Source organism: Stegostoma tigrinum, chromosome 7, assembly GCF_030684315.1.
Source record: "Stegostoma tigrinum isolate sSteTig4 chromosome 7, sSteTig4.hap1, whole genome shotgun sequence".
Classification (NCBI taxonomy): domain Eukaryota; kingdom Metazoa; phylum Chordata; class Chondrichthyes; order Orectolobiformes; family Stegostomatidae; genus Stegostoma; species Stegostoma tigrinum.
The window spans coordinates 30,536,694-30,553,491 of NC_081360.1; the positions used below are offsets into that span (position 1 = coordinate 30,536,694).

At 40.0% G+C, this 16,798-nt stretch overlaps 1 protein-coding gene and 1 long non-coding RNA gene across 18 annotated transcripts in view; one reads left to right on the forward strand and one right to left on the reverse strand.

Moving 5' to 3' along the window:
• Positions 1-16,798, forward strand: part of satb2 (SATB homeobox 2) — a 175,807-nt gene that overhangs the window by 63,825 nt on the left and 95,184 nt on the right. For 16 of the 17 annotated variants that reach the window (XM_048535018.2, XM_048535021.2, XM_048535020.2 and 13 more), the window contains 2 exons: positions 7,443-7,655; positions 8,434-8,589. In XM_048535018.2, coding sequence (XP_048390975.1) covers positions 7,443-7,655; positions 8,434-8,589 — 369 coding nt within the window. The remainder of the gene's footprint in view (positions 1-7,442; positions 7,656-8,433; positions 8,590-16,798) is intronic. The other variant, XM_048535030.1, reaches the window with a different exon arrangement.
• LOC125454349 (uncharacterized) overlaps positions 1-16,798 on the reverse strand; it is a 47,144-nt gene that overhangs the window by 11,542 nt on the left and 18,804 nt on the right. The window lies entirely within an intron of this gene.

The window sequence follows — 16,798 nt, forward strand, 5'->3', positions numbered from 1 at the left end:
AAAAGTGAAATTTCCCTTTGCTTACTTAGTTCCTTGCTGCACTAGCATGCTAACAGTTTGTTTCATGCTCAAGAACACTTAGCTCCCTCTGTGCTGCACCTTTTTGGAGTCTTGTTCCATTTAAATAAAAGTCTGCTTTTGTTCTTCACAAAGTGCATGACTCCACACATTGACCCTCCATACTGAACTCCATCAGCCATGTTTTTGCCCACTCATTCAAACTGTCTCTATTCCCTTGCAGATTCCTTATTTCCTCATTCACAAAATATTTTTATGTTGTTCGCAAATCTGAATACATTACATTCTCCCTTTCCTCCAAGTCATTAATACATAGTAAATAATTGGGGTCCAAGGACTGATTTTTGTGGCACGCTACTAGTTACATCTTTCCAGCCTGGAAAAAAAGTCTTTATTCCCTGTCTTCAGTGTGTTAACCAATTCTCAATCCAAATTAATATATTAGTTTAGAACATAGAACATTACAGCACAGTACAGGCCCTTCGGCCCTCGATGTTGTGCCGACCTGTCATACCGATCTCAAGTCCATCTAACCTACACTATTCCATGTACGTCCATGTGCTTGTCCAATGACGACTTAAATGAACCTAAAATTGGCGAATCTACTACCGTTGCAGGCAAAGCGTTCCATTCCCCTACTACTCTCTGAGTAAAGAAACTACCTCTGACATCTGTCCTATATCTTTCACCCCTCAATTTAAAGCTATGCCCCCTTGTGCTCGCCGTCACCATCCTAGGAAAAAGGCTCTCCCTATCCACCCTATCTAACCCTCTGATTATTTCATTTGTTTCAATTACGTCACCTCTCAACCTTCTTCTCTCTAATGAAAACAGCCTCAAGTCCCTCAGCCTTTCCTCGTAAGACCTTCCCTCCATACCAGGCAACATCCTAGTAAATCTCCTCTGCACCCTTTCCAAAGCTTCCACATCCTTCTTATAATGCGGTGTCCAGAACTGTACACAATACTCCAAGTGCGGCCGCACCAGAGTTTTGTACAGCTCCATCATCACCTCTTGGTTCCGGAACTCGATCCCTCTATTAATAAAAGCTAAAACACTGTATGCCTTCTTAACAGCCTTGTCAACCTGGGTGGCAACTTTCAAGGATCTGTGCCCATGGACACCAAGATCTCTCTGCTCATCTACACTGCTAAGAATCTTACCATTAGCCCAGTACTTTGCCTTCCGGTTACTCCTACCAAAGTGCATCACCTCACACTTGTCTGCATTAAACTCCATTTGCCACCTCTCAGCCCAGCTCTGCAGCTCATCTATGTCTCTCTGCAACCTACAGCATCCTTCGTCACTATCCACAACTCCACCGTCCTTAGTGTTGTCTGCAAATTTACTAACACATCCTTCTACGCCCTCATCCAGGTCATTTATAAACATGACAAACAGCAGTGGACCCACACCGACCTTTGCGGTACACCACTAGTAACTGGTCTCCAGGATGAACACTTCCCATCAACTACCACCCTCTGTCTTCTTTCAGCAAGCCAATTTCCGATCCAAACTGCTATATCTCCCACAATTCCATTCCTTCCATTACCATTAACTAACTAAATTCAGCAGGATGATACCCAATTATTCTCTATCATCTGCAGTTTGTCTTCTGAATCTGAATGCCATTGCAAACCCAGAAGTACAGATCTGATTCTATCAATGGGATGAGGGAATTATGTAAGAACAGAGAGCTGGCCCTGTCTTTCCTGCCAGTAGAACTTGGAATAAAATTATAGCCCAGTGCCTGTAAAGACAAGCTCCTTAGGCTAAATGCAAATGTGAGAATGTGACACTCAAGTGTCTCCTTCTTGAAATAGGATCAAGTTAAAATATAGAGATAAATGGGCTCAAAAGATCTCTCCCCTACCTCCCACCCATCACCTCCCTCAGGCAAAATGGTTAAGAGTATGTTGCAGCTATTTTAAGGGACATGTTTCTAATTATGCTCAGTTATGGTGGGATTCAGTACATCCTAATGCTTCAAATACATATGTTACCAACTCTTTACCATCCTACAATTTAAGATCTTTTTGTCCATTGAACCAAGCCTTTCTTTTGGGAGTTACCCTCATTGCCTCTTGATGCCTTTCAGAAACTCTGTTTACTTATGGGCTTAATATCTAAATCAGTTCAACAGTGGAGTTTGTACTGAGATTGTCAATGAATTGATGAGTAGCCTGTTTTAGAAAAAGGATGACAGTCTTGCTGAGAATATCTGTCCACCTATCTACAGTATCAAAACTAGATAGCTAAGTCTAAAACACAACTGTATAAGTCTCCTCTAACTGATAGACGTGTAGATAGTGGATAGGAAAGATCTGATGTCATTAAATCATGTCTGAGCAGTTCGGATTTGTAGTTAGTCACACAACTGAGTCTCCAGCATCTGCAGTTCCCACTATCACTGTGTTATAACCTCACCAGTTATCTGTTAGTAACCTACTTCCTAATTTGCTTTCCAATTGCATCTTCTTCCTAATCTGGTTTAATGACTCCAGTCAATGTAGATCCTGTGCAATCTTTATTAAATGCTTCTGGTTTAAAGAGAAATTTTCACCAAAAGCATGTTATTAAATAATAATACCTGCAGAGATACAAGAGAATGTCAACATCTTTTTACACATACTTCTACCTTAAATATTCTTCAAATCATCAGGTTGTTGACCTAAAGTGTTGAGTGAGCTGGTGTTACAAGCACATGTAAAAGGAGCAGTAATAGACTATTTGGCCCTTCAAGCCTACTGTGATATTCATTGGCATCATGCTTGAAATCTGTCAGTGTTTCAAAATCCTCATTCCCATCTATTCCCAATAACCTTAGATTCCCTGTCTAACAAGAAACGTACACACCTTTGCATTAAAACATTTCAATTATCCTGCTTTTGGCAACTTCTGAGGCAAAGAGTTCCAAAGTTGCACAATCCTCAGAGAAAAATAAGTCTCCTCTTGTCTGTCCAGAAAGGGTGATCCTTAGTTTTAAAACCATGCTGTTTCATTCTGGACTAGTCCACAAGAGGGAAGATCCTGTCCATATCTGACTGATTAAGATCATTCAGGAACTCATGCACTTCAATCAAATTTCATCCCCCCAAACACCTCACTGATCTGAACTTCAGCGGAAACAGCCTAACTTGTTCCAAACTTCCCTCATAAAATTATTTATTCCAGGTATCAAGCGAGAATCATCTTCTGAATCAGCGTCAACACATTCATGTTCTTAAATAAGAAGACCAAAATTGCATGGAGTGTCCTAGATGTGGTTATACCAGTGCCCTGTATAACTGAAGCGCATAATTCCTTACCTTAATGTTCAATTTCTCTTCTAATAAAGGAAAGTGCTCTATTAGCCTCCCCGAACATGCTGGATCTGCATATTCCTGTTTTGTAACTCATACACTAGCTCACCTCAATGGGTCTGCATCTCGGAATTCCATAGTCATCTGTACTTAAGTAACACTTTGCTTTTTAATCCTTCTTGCCAGAGAGAACAACTTCATGTTTTTCACTTTATGCAACATTCATCAAATTTTTGCCCATTCCTTCAACTTATCTGAATCAGTCTGTAAAATCCTTTTGTCTTCTTAATGTTACCATTTTATTATCTGTGAATTTAGCTACCATATCTTCATTCTCCTCATCAAAGTTTAAGATGTAAGTTGTAAAAGGTTGAAGCCGGAGCACAGACTTCCCATGAGATTCCATTCATCACATGTTGCCCATCAAACAAAGACCCTTTTTATGCATACTCTTGATTTTCTGCCAGCCGGCCAATCTTCAGTTTGTGCTAATATGGTATCCACCACACCATGAGATTGTACTTTCTATGGTAAACAATGATGTGGCACTTTATCAAATACCTTACTAATCTACAAATAGTATGTCTACAGGCTCTCCTTTATTCAAAGCACAGGCTGTGCCTTTGAAGAAGGCAAAACATGATTTCTTTTTCATGAAATAATGCTGATTATCTGCTTCCCTCTATTCTTGAATTGAGGCGTCATACATTCTCCTTTTCAGCCTGATTAAATCTTTCCTGAACACAGGGAATTTTACAAAATTAACACCACTGTATCTACTATGTTATTAGCAACCTCCTTTCAGACCCTAGGACGAAGTCTATCCAACCTGGAGATTTGTCAGCCTGTAAGTGTATCAGCTGCTTAGATACCACTTCCCTCATGATTTGCAAATGCATCCAGTCTCCCTAGCCCTTCTGCCTCTGGATTTACAGCCAATGCTTGAAAGTATTTTTGTAGCTTCCACGATGAAGACAAAGGCAAATTATTTGTTCAATTTATTTGCCATTTTCTTATTATTTGCTATTAACTCACAATTCTTGCTCTGTCTAGAGCACCAACGCTTACTCTACATAATCTTTTGCTTTTTAGATACTGTAGAACCTCCTGCTATCTGTTTTTACATTCCCAGCTAGCTTCCTTTCACACTGTCCTGATTAACCAGTTCATCTTCCTGTAACCTCTTTGTCATTCTCAGCTTTTTTTTATATTTTAACCAATCATCTGACCTGCCACTTTGCGGAGTGATACGCTTTTTGCTTGTGTTTGATGCTAATGTTTGAACCTTTTTAGTTAATTGCAGATGGTGGATCCTCCCTTTAGAATTTGTTTTGATAGCACAGCCATACTTATTCTAAGTATTCTGAAATACCCACTTAAATGTCTGTCACTGTGACTCGATTAATTGATCCCTGAGCTATGTGTGACAGTTCACTTCTGCTATCTCAGCTTTCATGCCCGTATAGTTGCCCTTATGTAAGTTTAAAAAAATAGTTTTATATCCAGTGTTGTGAGGGGAATTAATTGAAATACATGAGATCAGTAACTGTACAGATTCAATAGCTGTTCTGAACCAGCTTCCTGATTTGCCATTAATAAAGTTATGGGGCCTTTTGGCCCATTGAAAATTCACCATTTGGACAGAAAAGAAAATTGAAGCTAATAAATATAAATGCAGGAATATAAAGCTAGTTACAAAGAAATTCATCAGGTGGCAGATCAGCTGCCTCAATATCCTTAATGTGTATTTTTAAATCTACGCCCATGTGTCATTTGCTACAAGGTTTCACCAGGAGGCTTCATTTAAGCAACATTTTCATGAGTTGATAACTCTAACTCATTACAAAGGAAGGGCAGAAATTACTTACTAAAGGTGTAGCAGCAACTCTTGGCTCAGGGGACACAAGTGACCTCTTAAAGAGCCCCAATAATTAGCCCCAATTATTGACTAAGCAGTAGCACCGGGAGTTACTGAGAGTCAAAGCCATCTGCTAAATATTGTATTAAATTTTAGTCCTCCAATATGGTTTCAAACTATCCCATATTCTTCAGTCATTGATTCTTACATGACTATGTTAAGACTTGTTAAGATCTGATTTAGTCCTGTTTATTCAGCTATATGAGTAGGTGTTCTCTGATTAATAATTTCCTGTGTAAAGTGAAGGTAAGTTTATCTTTTTAATCTTCGTTTAGTCTTGTACCTGTCTTAGCCTTTTCTTTAGTTGTTTCTGAACCCTGGCCTACCTCACAAGTTTATTCCCTTCAGGAAACTTCTCTTTTTTACACCATAGGAGTTTGATCCCTAGATTTTAGTCGTTGCTCTCCTGCTCTTATTTTGCTGCCCCTTGCCGGCCTTTTATTACTGCCCGTGTTTATTATTTCCTGGTCTTATGTGCAAATATACGTTATACTTCTAGATATAATCAACTACACAAACAAAAGTTGCTCACCTCTGGTTTACACACGGGCAGACAAACATATTCAAGGAAGTATGATAGTCATTTTGCTGAGATACAATTATATCCTCAGTTATTTGACCCTTATACCTAGATTTGCAATTTAAGGTGCATTGACCTGGTGGTCTGTTGTCCTTCTCTATATTCAGGCCAAGATTTATTAAAAAAATTAAGTTCTATTTTTTCAAAAAATTGCCGCTAAGGAAAGGGAAGAAACTGAATGCCAACATCTGCAAGTTTGGGATCAGAAATCCACTTCACAGAATTTCCTGAACACGTACTTGATACAAGTCCAGACTATTACCAATTCGTACATTCATAAAATTAAATCTTTTATCTCCCATTTCCTTATTACATTACCTACCCTCCTCACCCCCCCCCCCCCCAACCATGTTTTCTTTCTGATCAATGCCTTTTCCTGGCTATCAGCTCTGCATTAAAGTTTTCTGCCTCCTTCCATGATAGACAGGTGGCAGAGTTTGTTTTGTTTGTGGTACTTCTGACACTTCCATTCCTGGAGAAGGAGAGGGGCACAAGCAAAGGAGCACGAGCAGTCTGCCCAGTCTGGAGGCTGGCAGTACCAGATTCTTAGGGAAGCGCCGAAACAAAGATTTCCAACAGCAGACAGCTGCTGGAGAATTAGAAACAACATCTCGCAGGCACAGATGTTCCTCAATAACCTCAGCATCGCGTGAAATGATTGCAGCAACACGAGGTCAACGCCTACAAAAGACAAAGCCTGTGACAATTAACTTGTGTCTAAGTTTGAAACTGACTAATTCCATAAGTATATGGTGTTTTTTATATACAAGTACTTAATATTCCAGGAGTGGCAGTTGGCTGGTAGAGGAGTCACTGACGTTTGCCATTTATTTTGTAGGCCAGGCTGTTGCTAATGTAAACTATACAAGGCACCAATGCACCATGCACCTGGCTATTTAAAACTAAATTGCACCTCATTAAATCAGAATTAAATGGAATCCTGATTTTTTGAAAAAAAAAGCCACGTGAGTTGTTTTGCATATTGAAATCCTAATATTTTCCAGGTGAATAAAGGCTGTGTATTTATTTATCCAGATGTAATATACTTAAAATGAGCTTAATTTATTTCCTACTGGACGCAGCACCAGGCTGAGTTATGCCTTTTTTTTACAAATACAGACAACAAAGTAACTAATTTCCAGATGAGTTAGTTGCAGTGGATTTTTTTGTTGTTACGCAGTTTGACCCTGTGTGTACCAACTTACTTTCGCCTAGGAAGAGAGGACAAGCCATTATTGAGTGATGGTCCTTGCATATGTCGAATGAACAGTACTACCAGCACACTTGGAAGTGAAAATGATTGCGTCTAATAGGGTTAACACTCAATGTCAATCCATTAAACTGCTTTAATTGTGAAAGTTTTGAAGCTGATTTATGAGTTTATTTTGCTGTTGTCAACACGACACTTGGCTGCAACAGACTGAAAGCAAATTCAGAATTTGAGCAGGGGCTCTCTGCCTACTCCCTAAAGAATTAATGTCCTGACTCTTAGCTGCTTCTATTGTGCTTCAAAATACCAAAAGCATTACTGCATGGAAATATTGGATTGTAACGTGGGGCATGTTGGGGACAGGGGCATTCACACTTGAATTTTTTTAATGACATTGGGTGCCTTCTACACCAGGGCTTGCTATCAGAGATCCTCCGCAAAGAGGAAGATCCTAGAACAGCATCCCAGTCACTCCTTGTAAATCTAAGAGCCATGCAGAACTTCCTGAACCTTCCAGAGGCAGAACGTGACCGAATCTACCAGGAGGAGAGAGAACGAAGTATGAACCCTAACATCTCCATGGTCTCGCCTTCAGCAGGCAGCCCAGGGTCTTCTCGAGCCTCGCAGGTACTCAAAAAGCAAGCTTTGTTTTTATTGATGTAGAAACTAAAAGCAGACTTGCATACTTTTTAAAATGAAGATGGCAGAATACATAAATGTAATTCGGCATCAAGGAAATTAAACCATCAAATCAGCTGCATTTCTTTCAGTGTTCCATGAAATTTACAAGTTTTCATTTACAGTGATTTCCTATGTGAAATTATCAACATCCATGGCCAGCATAATAATGATAATGATGGTATACAGTACGTACCGGGTTGACATATGTAATGTGTTAATAAAAGATGAGCTAGACTTTTGGGAGCACATTAAATTGAGTAATAATTTATTATTTCGGGGTCTCTACCCATTTATTCCTTCCTTTTCTCTCAGAGAATTAAATCTTCCTCACGAAGGCAATTTTGTTTTATCTTTTCATCTGTGCACTGCTTTATCAGGTTTCTTTCTCTCTCCTCGCAATGAAATGTTTATTATTTCTGGGCATGATTTGCACAGCCTACCTTAGTGATTTGGTAAACAGCATGAAAAGTGCTTTACTGTGTTTGCATGTCCTATAGGAATGCTCTGTTCCTGAACAGCAATTATTTCTAATCACAATTAACCTGATTAGAATAATGGACAGGAAGTGTCCTCCATAGCTAATGCAGTTTGGCATCAGCTGACTGAAATCCACTGATGATTTGTGCACAGATGGCTGGCTGAAAGCAGGTTTTATTTTAATTTTTTTTAATGTTCTCTCTCTCTCTCTCTGTCTCCCTCCCTCTCCCTCTCCCTCTCTCGATAGGCCAAGAATTCTGCGTCAACATCAGATCTCCTGGTTAAGGTGGAGAGCACGAATCTGAATATCACATCAGCTATTTACGATGACATCCAGCAAGAGATGAAACGAGCCAAAGTGTCTCAGGCATTGTTTGCAAAAGTGGCAGCAAATAAAAGTCAGGTGAGAGGACGATGAACCACATTGCTCTTAACAAACCTTGTCATTGACATAAAAAGATACTGTTCCTTCTCTGCCAACTGATCTCTGTATGTTGACTAGTTTTGGTAAATGTTAGTTTGTACATAACATCAGTTTATCCCAGTTATATTATGGAAAGTACCATCTGTGTCACACAAAGCAAGGTAAAATCCCTTCACAGGATTTCAGCTCACTTCTTTGCTGCAGCCACAGTTGTCAAAGTCCGTATCAAAAGCATTTGCTGCACGTTTCTGAAGGAAGTCAATGCAAGATCCTTGGGCCTTGCATGGTTTCTGAAATCTGGTGTGGTGCAACAATCTCAATCTCTAATTTTTACAGTCCACCTGCTTGTTCAGCTTAAGTTGTGTGTGTGTGTGGTGTGTTGGTTACAAAAAGGATAAACTCATATCATAAGGAAAAGAACTGTTGGGATTATCGATTTCAGAAATGTAAACACGAGGGAAGATTTGTTTAAACTTTTGATCTGGCTAAGTGATGCTGCACGGTACACCGTGATGTTGTCCAAAACTGTTAATAGTGCTGTGGTAAGGCCACAAATCTTGTACCTTCTTCCAAACAGTGCAATGTATGCAAATAAAGAACATAGGGCTGTACAGCACTGTAACAGGCTCTTTAGCCCATGATGTTACGCTGAACACGGTAGCAAATTAAACTAGTCCCTCCTGTCTGGCCTTGGTCCATATCCCCCCATTTCTTGCATATTCATGTGCTTATCTAAAAGTCCCATAAATGCCCCTATTGTTTCTGCCTCCACCACCATCCCTGGCAGCGCGTTCCAGGCTCCTACCACTCTTTGCGTAAAAAGCTTACCCCTCACATCTTTTTTGAACTTTCCCTATCTCACCCTAAATGTATGCCCCCAGTATTTGACATGTGAATTCTGGAAAAGAGGTGCTGACTATCAACCCTATCTATGTATCTCATAGTTTCATAGGCTTCTGTCAGGTCTCCCCTCAGCTTTCGTTGCTCCAGGGAAAATAACAAACTGCTACATTACTCCAAACTGGGGAGGCAATGACCTAGTGGTATTATTGCTACACCATTAATGTTCAGGGGACCATGAATGTGAATTCAATTAAAATCTGGAGTCAAGAGTCTAATGATGACCATTAAGCCATTGTCGATAGTTGGAAAAACCATCTGGCTCACTCATGTCCTTCACAGAAGCATGTCTATCATGCTTACCTGGTCTAGCCGACATGTGACTCCAGACCCACAGCAATGTTGACTCTTAACTGTCTTCTGGCAATTAGGCACAGGCAATAAATGCTGGCCTGGCCAGAGATGGCTACATCCCATGAGTGAATGAAAAGTCTGTTGATTGACTGTGCAGTCAAGAGCCACTTTGCTGTCAAATATCATCAGTAATCTGGGTTTGACACCTCCCTGTTGTGATTTTGGCCTCATTGTTCCCATTGTGAAGTATATTTATTGGAGAAATTCTAAGATAAATACATATCAAATGGGAAAAATTCTATGAAGATTGACTTTGAATAACAACACAGCATTCACTTTCAATATGCATATCAACATCCATCAACAGCACAGTTTATACTCACGATGATCGCGTAACTGAACTAATCCACTTAAAGAATTTGAAATATGTATTATTTTAAAGAAATTACAATCATCTTTTATTCTGAATTCAGATAACAATTATAAACTGCTTCAGCTGCATATTTTGTGGCATTTGACATAAACCAAATGCCTTGAATATATTACCAACTTGTAATCATTTTGAGATATCTCTTCTTTGCTATTTATACCACAAATGTATTCTGTAAAGTGATGTTTTATTCAAGCTATGTTATTGCACCAGTACAACTATATTCAATGCTTTGGCTTGAATATTATACAAACATATAAGTTATAGTATGGTCCATTGTCATATCTCACTACTATTGACTGTATTACTTGTGCAGAACCCTTTCACACACCTTATCGGACTCTGATGCTCTCAAAACTCATGCCACGGAAGCTACGGTGAAGTCAATTTAACTAAATCCATTCACTGCCAAACTGCTGATAGCAGACAGGCAGTCCTACATCAGATAGTCCATCCATCCCGTCCAGATTTAGATATATCCATTTGATTCATGTTATTTAAGCCTAATATGAATTTACTGGGTGTGTAAAATGAATATAGACAACATTGAGATAATTTATGAAGTATATGTGTGAATTGGGAAGATGCATATATTGAACTTTTGGTAAATTGAGTGGCTGTGTAAAATAAATGTGAGATAAATTGGGAAAGTTTATAAATTGAGCCCAGTGTGATTTGAGTGGATGTGTAAATTGAGTGGCGTGTTACTTTGGGGGAGAAGTGGGGATGCTGTGCAAATCAAGTGCCTTTTGGAAGTTATCACGTCACCATCATTACACTTGTCAAGTCTCTCCACTACCTCTGTCAGAAAATTTCCAGCACATTAGTTAGCATGGATTTGTCAACGACAGGTCATGTTTGGCTTTCCTTAATTAATCTGTATTTGCCTTATTAGTTTCAACTACATCCAGTACCATCTCCTTATCAATTGCAAACTTCTTGACTGATAATATTGCCTACTATTTCCACCATGATCTACGTAGCATCTTCTTCCTTGCTAAAGCTAAATATAAAACATTAATTGAATACCTTTGCCGTGCTCACTGCCTCCATGCATATATCCACTTTTTGATCAATAATTGGCTTCAATCCTCTCTTTACCACTTTGTTACTATTCATACACCTATGGAAGATTGTTGAATCCTCTTTTTATACTCATTGTCAATCTCTTTCTTACTCTCTTTTTTTCTTCTGTCACATGCTTTATCACTTTCTCCGTGGTTGTCAGTCGTGTTGCCCCCAAAATTATTCACAGGCAGTTTTTGTTCCTTGTTTTAATCTTTTGCTTGCATTCCACTTTGTGGGAATGTATAATGGTTGTGATTGAATTATGCTTAACCTGGAGGTAGCCCATTGTGCAGATATGGCTTGGTCTGCTAGCCTTTGGCATTTGTCCAGATCAATTGCAATTATTCTCACCCTACACTGAAGTTGACTTTCCCCTTGTTAATCATTCTTACTGTGGATTGTCTCTTGTTCTTTCCATATCAAACCTAAATCTTATAAAATGACAAACAGAGACATGCCAGGGATTTCAGAGAGACCTGGCATTCCAGCCGCAACTTTGTCAACAAACACATTGAACTGGACCCGATATACAAACCACTGAAGAACAAATCTGGAAGTAATATCAACCATCCCAGCAAACTGAGGCATATAAATAACAAGTGGGACAGGACACCAGAAGCGCATTGATGATGTTACCGAGCAGGGTGACAAAACGTCTGCAATCAAACTCACTGGCTCGGCGAACAAGTTCACAACCTCATCCACAATCTGAGCTACAAATCTTCACAAAAATTTTAATATCAATTGAGTACAGTGTAAATATGGAGAGTGTATAAATTGAGCATGATGCAAATCAAGTAAATAGGGAAGGTATATAATTTCAGTGTGATGCAAATTGTAATAGTGTGAATATTGAGCGTTTTAAATTGGAAGGGGTTTAAATTGAGAGTAGTGCAAATTCAGATGGTGTAGCAAATGATACATTGGACGGGTGTGTGAGCTGAAGATCATGTAAATTGGGAGCATATATTATTGGATGTGGCGTATGTTGGGTTGGTATGTAATAAATCCGGTGTGGTGGAATTTAAGTTGATTGCAAAGATAGCACAAGGTCATTTGAATTGAGCATGTTGAACATTGTTAGGGATAAAAAAATCTATAGATGCTGGAATCCAAGGTAGACAAACAGGAGGCTGGAAAAATACAGCAAGCCAGGTAGCATCTGGAGGAGAAGTCAACGTTTTGGGTATTACCCTTCTTCAGAACATTTGTGTCTGCTGTTCAGAAGTGTCTATATCAGAGTATCTATATCAGTAAATGTGGTGTAAATTGTGAGGGTTGTGCAAGTTTGAGTGAAGGGTATATTTCACATATGTCCTATTTGATTGTGGTGTAAATCGGTTCATTTGTGAATTGATCCTGATGTAAATTAGTTAATGCATTAATCAACAATTGTATGAACTGGAAGATGTGTAAATTGAGTGTGATTGGGTAGTGTGTGTATTATGGGGAGGTTATAATTTGGAAATGTGTGTTTTGTGCAAATTGAGAAGATGTAAAACCATTGAGAGACTGTGCAAAACAAGTGTGGTCTAAATTGGGAGTGAATGTAAGTCAGGCATGCGGTCAGTGTGTAAATCAAGTGTGAATTAAAATGGTTGTGTATGAATCAAGTGTGGGTTAAATTAGAATGATGTTTAATTGATGATGTTGTGAACTGGGAGTCTGTCGTGAGAGCGTAATATATGTTCAGAGTGTCTGTGAATCAAATATGTTTTTAATTGATAGGTGCATGTTTTGAGAGTGCTGTAAATTATTAGGGCTTGTACATTGGGCATGGCATTATTTGCTTGAATGTGGTGTAAACAGAGAGCTGCGTAAATTCAGTAAAGTATAAACTGAAAGGACCCATACATAGATCAAGGGATAAAGTGAGAAGATGTGTCGATCAATTGTTGTGAATTACTAAAGCGTTTAAATCAACAATAGTCTAAATTAGGCAGATGTATAAATTGAACCTGATTTAAATTTGTGTTGCTGAGCTTCTTGCTTGTGGTGTAAGTTGAGAGTTTGTAATAATCTACTGTGATGGAAATTGTGAGTATGTGGAGTAATTTGCCTGAATGTGTTACTCAATGATGTAAATTAGATGATGATGTAACGTGAGTTATTCAAATTTAAATTGGGCAGGAGAGCAAACTGCATATGAGGTAAATAGAGAAGGTGGGTAGTGTATCAATTGGAATGGTGTATACGTCACCTTTGGTATAATGTGGCATTGTGTGTAAAACAAGCTTGGGGATCATTTGTAACTTGGAAAGGTGTGCAAATTGAGTCTGTTGAAATTAAATAGAAGGTGGCGTAAGTTGTGAGTGTCATTTATTTGAATAGCTTGTAAAATGGATAGCTGTATAAAGTGGGAGGATGTTTTATTCAAACAACGTTTAAATTGAGAGTGTAAATTATTCAAGTCTACAGTGAACTGTGAGTATGTATAAATCAAGAATAGTGTAACTTGGAAGACTGCATAAATCCACTGTTGGGGTAACTGGAAGGATGTTTAATGGAGTTTGTCCCTAGAGCATGGTGTGAATTGGAGTGTGTGTAAATTGAAGGTTATGTACATTAAATGTGCTGTAAATAGGAATAGTGGGCAGAATCTGAAAGGGATCTGATCATGGGCTATGGTGAAATTCAGAGCAGAATCAGATTAGAAGTTCAGTGAAGCTGATCTCAAGGTCAGAACAATTTGCTCCATCTTTTATGATTTTGACAAACAATGTGGCGAGTTTCTTGCTAGGCAGCAGAGAGCTGCCAGTTAAAAGGGATTATTGTTTGCTAAAAGTCTTGTTAATAATGCAGTTCATGTCATCAGTGTTCAGCTTTCTCGGCAAACAAATTAGCCGTTGAGAAATCTTGACATGGAAATCAGGGCGTGTACCTGGCAAATTCAGCTCGCTATTTGCCCACCAACATCTCAGCGCACATTCCGCAGGCACTGGCTATGAGTCCACACGTCCAGAGAGGTTGGCATCCAATTAGTGCCAGCCCCTCACCATCATGCCACATCTCTGTTCACTTACAGTATGCTCTTTCACTTCAATGCTGCACCTCAGACTGCAGTGGCAGGTTTCATTGTAACACTGCCCCAAGGACACTCTGCTCTCAAGGACACACACCTAGTTCATTGAGCGGACCAGATCCATCTCTCAGCCGCTTTGCTCACTGACATTGTGCTCATAAAATCTGAGCTCACCTGGATGTTCACGACATCCTGCCTTGCCTTGCCTCTTGGTGTCTTGCCCCCTCAGCACGAGACGTTAGAATCACATTACTTGTGCCGTGCCTTACTGTTTAGCGCAGACACAAAGGCAGGAAGCTTGTCATGGTTGCCAGCTGTTCATAGTCAAATCAAGCAGGGTAGTGTTCACTCGGTCAGTCCTGACACAGTAAGTCAGGGGTAGCTTTTGATAGCAGCCACTTCAGCAGTCAGAGACACGATGGTCTCCAGATAAGCCCACCTCCTGTCTTGACTCACCCTCCCTGATTGTGGGCTGTTTCTCTTCTGGAATGAGACAGAGGCAGGTATGATGAGAGATAGAAATGGGTGGTACAGCTATTTCTGTTGGTACGGGTGGGAAGGCTCCCGAGTGAGTGGTTAGGCAGTGCAGAGGGCATGCGTGGTTAGCAATGTTGGGTTTTTGGGTTGAAAATGAGGAAAATAAGATGTTGCATGTAACAGTAAGAGCATTTGCCTTGGTGGGAGATGGGTAGCATGGCAGAGAGAGATTGAATGTGAGGTTTTGGAGAAAAGATGATGGCGCAGTGCTGAAAGGAATTGGCATGCTCTGCAGTGATGGGCGTTCCTCCAAGATGGTTCAGACTGCTTTAACTTGAGAAGCAACCTCAGACCAGGTAGGCATGGACTGGTGTGTCCTCCACTGCCAGTACTGGGAAAGGAGAAAGTCCCACCTGTACACCACCCCATCTGGACCCAGTGATCCTTCTTCAGGAATAATCAGCATCCTCAGTAATCACAATCATTTTGTTAAATTTAAAATGACCATAAAGAAGAAAGACATGAACCTCCTACACACAATTGTATTTAGATGAGCAAAGAAAACAAATATAAGTTAGTAAATAGTAAGTATAAAAAGCTGACGCAGCTTTTCTATACAGAAAAGGCTATCAGCTTGAACACACTCTCCATAGAGTGATGAAGCTATTGCTGTTGTTGGTTTTGAACACTGTCATCGAAACTCTAGTAAAGACAGTTATAGGAGATGCTTTGAGATATTATACTAAAGTGCAAAATTTTATGAAATGAAACAGTTCAGTGTTAAATCATCTAGTTGACACATTACAGCACCACATTAGAATCCGTTATATTTTCCCCTATTTGGTAGCTCCTGGATTCCTGGAAACTTAAAGTTAGATAATCCATCTTCATTTGCGTCAAATTAAATCCCATAAGTTTTCCTGGTTACCCGTTTGCTGAGAATTCCTTTGGGAAAAGGTTTCAAACTGATCTCTTCCCATTGTGGTTCATTGTCCCTCACTGTCTCACTTTGCAGACCCTTTCCCCGATCCCCTGAATTTTGCCTTGTTCCATCTCTCTCACTCTAAATACCTTCCACCACCTTGCAGGCACTCCATTCCTTTTGCAGCTCCTGTCTCCTGTGTCTGCAAACTCACATCCTCCCTGACCCACCTCCATCCTTCAGCCTTGGATTCACCAGCCTCACTTCCCTTTCCCTCAACTCTCTGGCCTCCTGGCCTCACTGTCACCATCCTGGAAGCCTTACTGTAGCCCATCTCCCCCTCACTTCATCCTGTGCCGGCAGTCTTGCTATTGTCAGCCCAGCAGCCTTGCTCCCTTGCCAACCTTGTTTCCTATTCTCCACCCCATCACCCTCCCATTACCTGCAGCCTTGCTGACTGTAAGTGTGTACGTTAAACATGCTGTAAATTATGGTGGCGTGTAAATCACTTGTGTAGTAAGTTGGGAGGCTGTGCAATTTGAGTGTGGTGTAGATTGTGGAGATATGTTGTCCAAATGGTGTGTAAATCAGGAGTGTTATAAATCACTAAGGCAGCATGGTGGCTTAGTGGTTAGCACTGCTACCCCACAGTGCCAGGGATCCGGGTTCGATTCCAGCCTTGGGTAACTGTGTATGTGTAGTTTATGTATTCTCCCCGTGTGTTTCTTCCCACAGTCCAAACATGTGGAGGTTAGGTGGATTGGCCATCGTAAATTTCCCTGTTGTGTCCAGGGATGCACAGGCTAGGTGGCTTAGCTCTGGGAAATGCAGCATTACAAGGACAGGGTGGATTTGGGTGGATTGTTCTTTGGATCGTCAGTTTATACTCAATTGGCTGAATGGCCTCTTTCTGCACTGTAGGGATTCTATGCGTATCAAGTGAGTTGTGAATTGGGAAACAGCATTATTCCAGTTTGGTGTAAATTGGATGGGTGTATAAATCAAATGCTGGGAAGGAGCATAATATGAACTGCGGAAAACCTGAGAGGTTGTGTCAGACATGTTTATTGGAAAT